General features: G+C 45.0%; 1 protein-coding gene across 2 annotated transcripts in view; it reads right to left on the minus strand.

Annotated features, from left to right (window-relative positions):
* The window catches only part of ZFYVE1 (zinc finger FYVE-type containing 1), a 43,381-nt gene that overhangs the window by 18,805 nt on the left and 12,189 nt on the right, over positions 1 to 12,387 (minus strand). For both annotated transcript variants that reach the window (XM_055538558.1, XM_055538557.1), the window contains exon 3: positions 2,698 to 3,202. In XM_055538558.1, the coding sequence (XP_055394533.1) occupies positions 2,698 to 3,202 (505 nt within the window). The remainder of the gene's footprint in view (positions 1 to 2,697; positions 3,203 to 12,387) is intronic.

Raw genomic sequence — 12,387 nt, forward strand, 5'->3', positions numbered from 1 at the left:
TCCTGGCAGGCCAGTGGTTAAGACTCTGCACTTTCACTGGAGAGGGTACAGGTTTGATCCCTAGTCAGGGAATTAAGCTTCTATATGCCGTGTGACACAGGCAAAAAAATAAAAATGTTTACAAACTTAAGGAAAAAAATGTTATCTTTGTTATTCAGCTTTTATTTTAAAAAAACAAGCAAGCACCTAGCATAGTGCAAGGCATAAAGCAAAAGAAAAAAAGGAGGGGGGGGTGTTTCCCTGATGGCTTAGTGGTGAAGAATTCATCTGCCAACGCAGGAGATACAGGTTCGATTCCTATTCCGGAAAGATCCCACATGCTGCAGAGTGTCTGAGCCTATGCGCCACAACTACTGAGTCTGTGCTCTAGAGCCCGCAAGCCGCAACTACTGAGGCCCGCACGCCCTAGAGCCTGTGCTCCGAAAGAAGAGAAGCCACCGCAATGAGAAGCCTGCGCACTGCGACTAGAGAGCAGCCCCCGCAAGCTGCATCTAGAGAAAAGCCCGTGCAGCGGCAAAGATGCAGCACAGCCAAAAATAAAGAAGATTTTTTTTTTTTAAGTAAAGCCTATGGGAAAAAAAGTTACTTTGAAAGGCTGGTTATTTCAAAACCCTGAACAGGAAATTAGACCTTCCCCTCACCAAAGCTGTGAAGATCCAAAGTGGCATAAAAATGCTAATTATGGGAGGTATCCTAGACCCAGATCCTTCGGATTCTAACTCCTTAATAGGGTCCCAGTCTGTCCACTCCTCGCCTGCTGCCCTGCCCTGGCTCAGGCCCCATCACTCCTCACCTAGTACTGTGATAAGCTCCTGGCCACCTCCCTGCCTCTACACGTGCCTCTCTGGTTCATCCTGCAACAGGCTGTGGGGGATCTTTTTGAAAATACAGATCTGATCACATTAACTCCCTACTTAAAATCCTTCAAGGGATCTTGTCATACTTGAGACCTAAATCAAGGCCATCCATGCATGATCTGATCCCTGACTGTGTCCACTATTCCCTCCCACACAATCTAAGCCTCAGACACACTGAGCCTCTTCATTCAGCAAGTATCTGATGACAGCCTCCTGTGCGCCAAGCACTCACCCAGGCTCTTCAAAAGCAGCAGTGAATAAGACAGGTAAGGTTCCTGCCTTCCTGGAGTTTCCATTTCAAGGGGAAAAGATCAAAAACCAGTAAGCAAACAGGATGATTTCGGAGAGCGACAGCTGCCCTGATGAACATGAACAGGGTGATCTAACAAGACAGGACCACCAGGGTGCAGGAAGGACCATTTTAAAGGAGACACTTGGCAAAGGCTCCAAAGGGCTGAGAGTTGAGCTGAATCTGAAAGAGGATGGCTGGCTGGGGGAAAGTGTGTTCCAGGTAGACAGAGTAGCATGTACAAAGATGGGAACAGAGAAAAGTCTGGTATAGCTAGTGGAGGGAGTGAAAGGGGTAAAGCAGAGTTCAGAGACAGGCAGGAGTGAGGACACTATAATTAGGAGTTTAGATTGTATCCTGATGTAATGGAAAGCCACTGACAGGTTGGAAGCAGGAGTATGACATGACCTAAAGTATAAATTAAGCTTTTAAAAAACATCACTCCCCATCCTTTGAGGAGAATGCATTGAAATGGGTAGGAACAGAATCCAGGAACTCAGTGTACAAATACCTACAGTTCCCTGGACACAACAAGCTCCTTCAAACCACTACAGGTTCATCTTCCTAGACCATCCTTCCTCCCCTCCTCTATTTAGCCAGTCTCTAAAGTTCAAATGTCACCTCCTCTTTCCTACAAAGATGTGTACAGTGTCCCTCTTCTGCACACTCACAGCTCCAGGAGCGACACCCACCACGGAATGGAACACGTGTGGCCTCTCTAACTAGACTCTCAGCTATTCGAGGGTGGGAATTGGTTTTTCTTTCAGTTTGGGGTCCTGGCAGTCAGCATGTGACCTTGTGCACTTAATAACTTTGTTACCTGAACGAATGTTCATAATCAAACTGTTTTTGGAGCCGACACTCTTGCCCCCACCTGCATCCAATCACCGTTGCACCTGCTCCCTCACCCTCCCACTCGGGCGATGCTTTTGCTTCCTATTTCTCTAAGAAAACAGAAACGATAAGACAACTTCCACCACGTCTACCTACTTACCCGTAATCGTGTCCATATAATCTCCCTTTTCTCCTGTTGTTACAGATGAGCCGTCCACGCTCCCAAGGTCAGCCCTCCACCTGTGCATCACTCCTGCTCTAGTGAATCATTCCCAGCAATACACAAGTATTTGCAATACCTCACGTCTTAAATTTCAAAAAAGGGAAAACCTGAAATCCCACATTAGCCTCCTGCTGTCACTTATGTACTTCCCTTTATAGAACTCTGTGAAAGAGATCAAAATACTACCTTAAGTTTTTTCCTTCTCTTTTCTTGATCCCACTCTGATCAGGCTTTCAGGCCCACCATCCCTGGGAAACGGTCTTACCCAGATCACCAAGGCCCTCTATATTGCCAAAGCCAATCAGCAATTCTCAATCCTCATCCTGCCCATGAGCAGATTCTGACATGGTTGATCATGTCATCCTTCTTGAAACACGTCCTTATGTCTTGCCCAGGCAAAAATTTTTCTGGGCCGTGTACCACCGCCAAGTCACTACTGCAGCCCAGTGTACCCAGAAAGGTCAAAGTGTGACAACTGAACCCCATCTACTTACCAGAGCCCAGCAGCTGGGTGTGCACAGTCTCATGGAAAATGATAACAGCAGGGCCCAAGGTGGACAAGGGGACGTCCAGGCCACAGCGGGCAGTGGTAGCCTTGAGCTCCTTAGTGAAATGTTTCAAATAAGCTTCTGAGGCATCCCCAAGGAACTTGAAGAGGTCATTGTGCAGTCGGTCTGCATGAGTTCGATAGATGACGAGGTCTGAGATGGCCAGGACCTTAAGCAGCAGCCGTGTTCTCTGGCTTAGATTCACTGTAGCTCCCAAGAGCCCTTCCGTGTCTATCACGGCTACTTTGTGGACTGGGTCATATGCTGCCCACACTCCCACAGTGCAGGACTCCTGGGCAGGGGAGGTTTTGAAGACTTCTCGGCCATAGAAGAAAGTGTGGTTGAGGGTATGAGACTTCCCATCCCCAGTATTTCCGAAAATGGAAACCACTTTCAGATGCTGATCAGGTTTGCAGTCCAATTTCCTAATGAAGTCCTCTTCATTCGTTACCTTCCCAAAAAAGTGGGGGGAGGGGGAGAAAGACAATGAAATACGAAAACTGCAAAATAGCTAGAAACACCTGCAAGAATTAAGTGCTTGCCAGGGCTCCTCGATTGACTTGTCAATGTGACAAGGAAAAGAAGTCCCAGGATAATAGCCTCTCACCCAACACTTACCCCTGCTGCTGCTGCTGCTAAGTCGCTTCAGTCGTATCCGACTCTGTGCGACCCCATAGATGGCAGCCCACCAGGCTCCCCTGTCCCTGGGATTCTCCAGGCAAGAACACTGGAGTGGGTTGCCATTTCCTTCTCCAATGCGTGACAGTGAAGTCGCTCAGTCGTGTCCAACTCTTAGCAACCCCATGGACTGCAGCCTACCAGGCTCCTCCATCCATGGGATTTTCCAGGCAAGAGTACTGGGGTAGGATACCATTGCCTTCTCCGACACTTACCCCTAGCAAACAGCTAACAGGAACTTTGAAAGCCTCAGTCAGTATATAAGAACTTAATGGTCATAAAAATGTTAAAACTATAAACTCTTAAAAGAAGGCATAGGAGGAAATTTTGCAACCATGGATTAGGCAATGTCTTCTTAGATATGACACTAAAATCAATACAACAAAAGAAAAAAATGGATAAAATGGACTTCATCAAAATTAAAAACTTTTATTCTGCAAAGGGTACCATTAGATGAAAAGACAATCCAAAGAACGGGGGAAAATATTTGCAAACCACATATCTGATAAGGGACTAATGGTCTAGAATATGTAAATAATTCTTACAACTCAGTAAGAAAAATATAACCTAATTAAATATTAAGCAAAAAATTTGAACAGACATTTCTCCAAAAAAGACATTCAATTATCAATAAGCACATGAAAAGATGCTCAACACCATAGTCATCAGGGAAATGCAAACCAACCACAACAAGATATCCCTTCACACCCACTAGGATGGCTATGATCAAAAAGATAATGGCAAGTTCTGGTGACAATACAGCGAAATTTCAGTGCTCAAATGCTGCTGATGAGAATGCACAATGCACAGCCACTCTAGAAAACAGCATGGCAGTTTCTCAGAAAGTGAAACATAGAGTTACCATATGTCTCAGGAGCTCTACTCCGAGGTATAAACCAAGAGAATTAGAAACATACATCCATACAGAACTTGAACATGAATCTTCACAGCAGCCTTATTCATAACAGTGAAAGATGGAAACAACCCATGTGTCCGTCAAATGATGAGTGAATATACAAAATGCGGTATATTTATACAATGACTGAATATTATTCAACTATAAAAAGTACTGATATATGCTACAACATGGATGAACGTTGAAAATATTATATTAAGTGAAAGAAGCCAGACACAAAATGTTACATATTATATAATTCCTTTTATATGAAATGTCCACAATAGGTCAGCTCATAGAGACAGAATATGTATCAGTGGCTGCCAGGGGTGAAGGGAAGCAGGAAATAGGGAGTGACTGGTAGTGGGTACACGGTTCCTATTTGGGTTGATGAAAATGCTAAGGACTTAGTACTAAGGGCCGTACAATGTTATGAATATACTGAAAGCACTGAGTTGTATATTTTAAAAGGATGATAAATACATGGTATGTGACTTACATCTAAGTAAGACTATTAAAAAACAAAGAACAACTTACTGGTCAAACTCCATCTATCCATAATTCCTCTGTTTACAGTTTAAAAACACTGCAGTCCTTATAAGAAGTCAGGCCACGAGACTTCCCTGGTGGTCCAGTGGTTAAGAATCTGCCTTCAGTGCAGCTGATGCAGGTTCCTAAACAAGGAGCTAAGATCCCACATGCCACAGGGCAAGTGAGCCCAAGCGCCACAACTACGAAGCCTGTGAGCTCTAGCGCCCACGCTCCACAGTAAGAGAAGCTCACGCCACAAACAGAGAAAACTTGTGTGCCGCGACGAAATCTAAAAAAAAAGTCAGGCCAGGAAGGAAGGGCGCTGGCGTCAGTGAGATGCATCCCAGACTGGAGTTCCAGGAAGATGCTCAGGGGCCTGTAACTCTCAGAACACAAATCCCCAGGGTCAAAGCTCCTAATTCAAACACACGGTGTTCTACTCCAGCTAAAGGAGTGATGAACCTTTACAACTCTCATCCTCCAGCCAGGAGACACACAAACAACAACAGAAAACACATTCCTGACTCTCAAGAGTCTGCTGGTTTGATAAGGAGAAGTTACAGGGAGGCAGACCACTGGGTGTGATAATATGATCTCTTCATTTCCCATAATCTCATCCAGATGGTAAAGCACTCACTATTCTATTAATGACATCACTACAATTATTACAGGAATAGCCTAAATGACAATATTTTATTTACTGAATGCCCACTGCACTGACAGTGCCCTTCAATAGATGCATGAGGGCAGAAGCGAGTCTGCCCTTACACCCCAGTACTCGGGATACGGCCTGGCACAGGAGAGGAGTTCAATATCGAGCTACCGAATGAATGAATGCAGTGCACCTTGCTAGGTACTTTGATCACTTTTCTCCACCCTGGATCGTCCACAGGGCTGAACACAGCGGCAGCATTTGATAACTGGGCTCACTGATCTCCCAGGCAACTGAGAGGAACAAGAAGTTACACAGAACAGCCCACTTTGGACCCATGTCACTCCTCCAGTATCGTTCCAAGCTGCTAAGCTGGCCGCAAGAGAAACAAAACAAAAGCTCCATAAACCTCTACCAGCAAGGAGTCAGATAAGGTCAGAGTGGCCGGCTGCAAGAGTCATCAAACAGTCTGGAGGAAGAAGACGAGGCCCAGGGGTTTTGTCCCCTGGAAATGAACTCAATCGTGAATCCACTATCCAAAAAAAAAAACCACAACGGGTATCCAGGACACTCAAGAGTGGGCTCCTGAAAAGGGGCCTGTAGGAGCTGTTAAGAGTTAAATGTCTCAAGATTTATACCGATGAAGTACCCACTAAATGATGTGCATAACATATATAAGTAACTCACTGGACTCAGCATTTGGGGATATGATTTTGGCACCAGGTGTCCCGGGGTATGTTAAACATACAAGTTCATGTGCGCATGTGCAGATGAGTCTAGCGCAAAGAATTCTAGGAGGTGGAGCTCAAACCTCAGGCTGGTTTTTCTACCAAGGAGCCCTGGATAATCATTCAATATGCACTGACTGCATTTTTCCACATGTAAAATGAGGATGTAACCATCCTTGCCTCCCCTGACTGGGTACTGGTTGCTAATCAAATCAACAGATAAACGAGAAAATGCCTGGCAAACTGAAACCATGCTTCGTTTTTCCTTCTTCTGCCTTTCGCATTATTTTGCTCCCTGTTATACTCCTCAATTCATCCTTAACCTGTGGGCAGTTTCCCCTGAGCCAGGAAGGAGACAACAGCCTAGGGAGTAAGTAGCAGGACCCGTTTTTCAGTCAGAAGAGAGTGAACTGAAAGTGTTAGTCTCTGAGTCCAACTTTTTGCGACCCCATGGACTGTAGCTCGCCAGGCTTCTCTGTCCATGGGATTCTCCAGGCAAGAATATTGAAGTGGGTTGCCATTCCCTTCTCCAGGGGATCCTCCTGACCTAGGGATTGAACTCAGGTCTCCCCCACTGCAGGCAGATTCTTTACCATCTGAGCCACCTGGGAAGCCCACAGTTGGCAGAAGAGAAAGTCAAGAAAAGGGAAGAAGATTCCCCTTGATGAAGGAAGAATGGGGCCAGGGAACAAGGCTGCTGCTCTACTGATTCTGCCTATTCACCACCTGCCTGTCCCGACTCTGCTCCATTCCTGGGCTGAAATAAGCTACCTAACTCTGAGCTCTGCCAACTGGTCACCCCGCCCAACTTGACATGCTGGGAATGGTCCTTGGCCCTGACCCAACAGCAAAAACAGGAGCAACACCCCAAAGGTGCTCCTCCCCAGCCTCTGCCTTCCGTCCTCTTCCTGCTCACATGGACCTCAGGCAAGTCCGAAACACCCAAATTCAATGCCCGGTGTGGCCCTGGAAAAGCTACTTAACTCCTGAAACCTCAGGGAAATGAGATGGTAAGAGATTCTACAACCCATAGGGCTACTGAGAGGACTAAAGGCAATAAGGCACGCAAAGGGCACAGTACAACGCTCGGCACACAGCAAGCGCCTGATGAATGCCAGTCATTATTTAGTAAAGACGAGCCCGCTGGGAAAACACCCAGGGGCACAGCAGCAGCGCCCGGGCTTGCGCCTGCTTGTGGCTCAGAGGTTGTTCATCCAGGGACTGAGGCAGTGATGGGGTGAAATCTAAACTAATTCTATCTGAAAATGAAAAGCTCTCACTGCTTGCTCCTGGTAACTCCTTTTCACTCCCCCTAAGCAAAACAACATAGTATTATTGATACTGACTTTATAGCTTGGGCTTCCCTTGTGGCTCAGCTGGTAAAGAATCTGCCTGCAATGCAGCAGACCTCGGTTCAATCCCTGGGTTGGGAAGATCCCCTGGAGAAGGGAAAGGCTGCCCACTCCAGTATTCTGGCTTGGAGAATGCCATGGACTCTATAGTCCATGGGGTCGCAGAGTCGGACACGACTGAGCAACTTTGACTATCACCATACCCATCTTGAAGAAACCAAACAACACACCCCTCTCTCTATCACTGTCTGACCCATCAAAGCTTTTCATTTTGTGTCAAGTTCCAAGGAGAGTTTCTAGAATGAAATGTTATAGTACTCGATGAACTACATTGTTTGAGCTCCGAGTTCAGAGCAGTTTACAACAGTGAAAAAGGCAACCCAAGCAGGCAAGGGGAATGATGACAGTCTCTGAGAGATTCCTTCTCGGCCCTCAGAGAATTATTCCGGGAAGAATGACCGTGTGGGCTTTGCTCTGAGGCAGCCGAGGGAGGAAAAAGCAAGAGATGGCACAGAAATCGAAGTAAAAAGCCTTGGAAGGAGGAAAGTTCAACAGAGCAGAGGCAGTAAAGTTAAAGACACCGGAACATACTCCAAACGAAAGAAACTCAGGACTGAGGTCCTCTCAGTTCTGGTCGCTCTGGGTGCAGAGGATCTGATCTGCACCAATTACAAACACGCAGTCCTCTAAGTTTTTATAGCTGAGGACAAAAATCAGGTCCTTTTCCAAAGTAATGAAAGGACTAAGGGAGGCATGACTGCTCCACCCCGCACAGCGCTCATGGTAAATCCCACCCTTGGACAACAAAGATGATTTTATACCTCTCCACTGAGATTCTAAAATTACTCAAAATTGATAAATTATCCCCAAAGTTAAGTTCCCACTAATTACATTTATGTGAGGGTCTGTGCTGGAGAAGACTCTTGAGAGTCCCCTGGACTGCAAGGAGATCAAACCAGTCAATCCTAAAGGAAATCAACCCTGAGTATTCACTGGAAGGACTGACACTGAAGCTCCAAAACTTTGGCCACCTGATGCGAAGAGTCAACTCACTAGAAAAGACCCTGATGCTGGGGAAGACTGAAAGCAAAAGAAGAGGCCGGCAGCCAGTGAGATAGTTAGACAGCATCAACAACTCAAGATAGGAATTTGAGCAAACTCTGGAAGACAGGGAAGGACAGGGAAGCTAGGAATGCTGCAGTCCATGAAGTCACAGAGCCAGACACAACTTAGGAACTGAACAACTACTCTGGTTTATTCTGCTTTCATTCCATTTTTGCCTGAGCTCCAACGAAGAGACAGAACCCAAAGAAACCAAACCAGATTCTCAATCTTGGCAGAACTGGAACCACTATCTCAGAAGGAAATGAGAACTTGATTACTTCATTTAATCTGTACACAAAAAATATGCTGTTTGCCATTTCAGTAAACAAAGAACGCTGCCTGCCATTCTGGTAAACAACTAATGCTGCCTCCATCCAGCCATCAGCCACTGCAGCCACCCCAGCCCTCCTGCCATGGTTCACCCTGAGGGGATTCAGGATGGAGAAAAACAGAATACTGACTCTAGATAGTAAAGGTGTACATCAAAGGAATAATTTCAATGAGCCCAGACTCTTGCATCTTCCCACAGAAAAGCACTGAAATCATTAACCTGAGATTTCTATTCTTTGTGATTAGCAGTGATCTTTTGATGTTGGACTAGAAAATTTTTCTTTTTTTCCCCCCAGCAAAAACTCCCTTGTATTCTGGTTCCTCCTTCAACTCCTTGAAACAGTTCCTCCAAGCCATCTGAGAGGCTGCTGCTGCTGCTGCTAAGTCACTTCAGTCGTGTCCGACTCTGTGCGACCCCAGAGACAGCAGTCCACCAGGCTCCTCTGTCCCTGGGATTTGCCAGGCAAGAATACTGGAGTGGGCTATCTAAGAGGCTACCCTAGGCTATACTCCTCAGTAAACTCACCAAGTAAAACCTAATTCTCAACTTTTAGGCTGTGTTTTTTCTCTGTTGACCAATCAACAAATATGTATCAAGCTTCATCTAGTATCTGGCACTAATCTAACGGTGTAAGACCAACTTAAGTATCAATTTAGGTAGCATTTTCCATCTTCTGTAGGAAGGAAAGGAGAAGTGAAAAGTGAGGACGCTCTTCTCTGAAAAATCCAGAGCCATTTTCATCATGTTGAAAAAAACTCCAGACAAAGATTTAAGTCCATGGCCTAATTTTCAGATAAAATTTTACTTAAACAATGTCAAACAGATCAGGACCCAGTCCACTGTTCAAGTCCAAAATCAAAGGAGGTTCCCTTCCAACAGCAAATCCCTACTGCCAGAAAGTTCTAGTAAACCTGCTCCCCCCAACCCAGCTAGTTCAGAAAATTACGTTTCATCCTATCCTCAAAGGACTGTACATGTTTGTGTTTACCCATGCATGTGCCAATCAAGTTTCATGTAAAAAACAATTGTTTCTCAATCAAATGTTTTCTTAAGACCACTAAAGTCACAAGATTGGCTTCACAAACACATTGAGCGCATTTGGTAAGGGCAAAGATCATTTTCTTCCACTCCAGTGTCCTCAAAAGAGTTCCATTACTTGAGAGGTCAGGAATTCTCCTCCCATGTCTTCTACCAGTGGTGCCTCTGACATATGACCTCACAGTGCTGCCTAGAGCTCCTCTAGCAGGAAAGAGAAATGTTTCTATGTAGGGATGATCCACAACACAAATTCTTTTAGACGGGTCATTTTTAGCTCATTGGTCAGTTTCTTTGACTTCACCCAACTCACCCAGTTCAGCTGTCCATTTATATCTGAGTGAAAAGCTTTCCAAAGCAATGCTAGATTCTGGGGATTGGAAATACCGCATCATCCTCAAGACCCACATCATCCTCAAGGAACTCTTCCAAGGAGCTTCCAAATGGAAGATGGAAGTGGCGTGGCATGGCATACTCATCTGGCCAGCTATAGAAACAGACGGAAGCTCTGGTAAAGGCTCTGGGATTAGTAGTAACAACTCCAGGCTAGACAGAAGACAGCAGAGCTGAGCACAGGGAACTATACTCAGTATCCTGTGATAAACCACAAAGGAAATGTTTTTAATTTTTTAAAAAGCGAAAGCTCGATTCAGATCCACCTCCACCTGGATCGCGCCATGGACAATTTTCTCTACCCTTCTCTTAATCACAGCCTCCAGTCCCCACCCACCACCTCTGTTAGCATTTTCCCATTATTCCTGGTTCCAGCTTCCCACTAGAGCATACTCCAGGTTGGCAAGGGTCTAAGCTATGCTGTTTACCACTGTAGCCCTAAGACAGGGCCTGACACACAATAGGAAATCTGTACTTATTTGTTAAGTAAGTGAATAAACACAGCACAGAATGTCTAGATGCTATATTCTCTCTAGGGAAGGCTACACCTTAGGGTCCAATCTGGGGACTTCCCTTGCAGTCCGGTGGTTAAGACTGCAAGGGGCATGGGTTCGATCCCTGGTTGAAGAACTAAGATTCCACATGCTGTACAGTGTGGCCAAGAAAATATCTTTTTTTTTAAAGTGGAGGGGGGACTTCCCTGGTGGTCCAGTGGGTTTACTCTGCATTCCCAATGCACAGGACCTGGATCTGATCCCTGGTTGGGGAACTAAGATCCTACCTGTCTCAACATGAGTTCTCATGTTGCAACTAAGACCCAACACAGCCAAATAAATAAAAATATATATTAAAAAAAAAAAAAAGCAGAGGGGGTCCAATCTGCCTCTACCACTCACTGACTTCAGAAAAACCTTAAAGAAATTATTTAATTTCTCTGGGCTCCATTATCTCATCTGTAAAATGAGGGTAACAATGTAATTTACTTCACAGGATTGCTGCGAGGATTAAGTTGAGAGAATGCACAGCAAGCACTCAGCGCAGCGGAGGCGTGCCGTAAATGCTGTTAAGTGCCGACGGATGTTGCAGTGCCCTGGTCTGCCTCTAGGTCACACTCAAAGAGTAAATGCAACATTCAAAAGAACTAAAGGTACTAGTGGTTTTCATTGTAAAATTAAGATAAAAGTGGATACTTTCTTGTAGTTCTGTATCTTCAGTATTTTAACATGACCATTCTATGTTAGTTTTATAACTGGAAATTAACAAATGTTGCATAAAAAAGACAAAAAAATCACTGCCCTCTGGGATGGACTGCTTAACAGGTACAGGGTTTTCTTCTGGGATGATGAAAATGTTTTAGAACTAGACAGAGGTTGTGGCACCACACTGAATGTACCAAATACTAATGAATCGTTCACTTAAAATTGTTAATTTTATGTTACATGAATTGCACCCCTATTAAAAAAAAATCACTACCCTCAGGAAGTTTACATGCTAATGGGGAGAAGAAAGACCATAAGCAAGCAATATATATGGCAAACAAAATGTCCATGGACAAATGAAGAAATTGCAGTACATCTATACAATAGAACTTCTCTGCAATACAAAGAAATGAACCGAGACACACAACACGGATGACCTTCAAAAACATATGGTGAGTGCAAGAAGCCAGATACAAAGCAGCATGGAATTATTCTATTCACACGAAACTCCAGGAAAGTCAAATCTGCAGCTGTAGAAGGCAGATGAGTGATTGCTGGGGACTGACTGGGAAGTCAGAAGGAAACCTTCCGAGGGGGCGGAAGCACTCTATACCTTGAGCGTTATGGGAGCCCCAGGGGTGCAATTGGTTAGCGTGCGGTACTTACATCTCGAGTGTTGCAGAGGTGGTTACACAGGTGTACACACATTTGTTGAAACTCACAAATCTGTACACTTAA

This window comes from Bubalus kerabau, chromosome 10 (genome assembly GCF_029407905.1).
Source record: "Bubalus kerabau isolate K-KA32 ecotype Philippines breed swamp buffalo chromosome 10, PCC_UOA_SB_1v2, whole genome shotgun sequence".
Taxonomy (NCBI): Eukaryota; Metazoa; Chordata; class Mammalia; order Artiodactyla; family Bovidae; genus Bubalus; species Bubalus kerabau.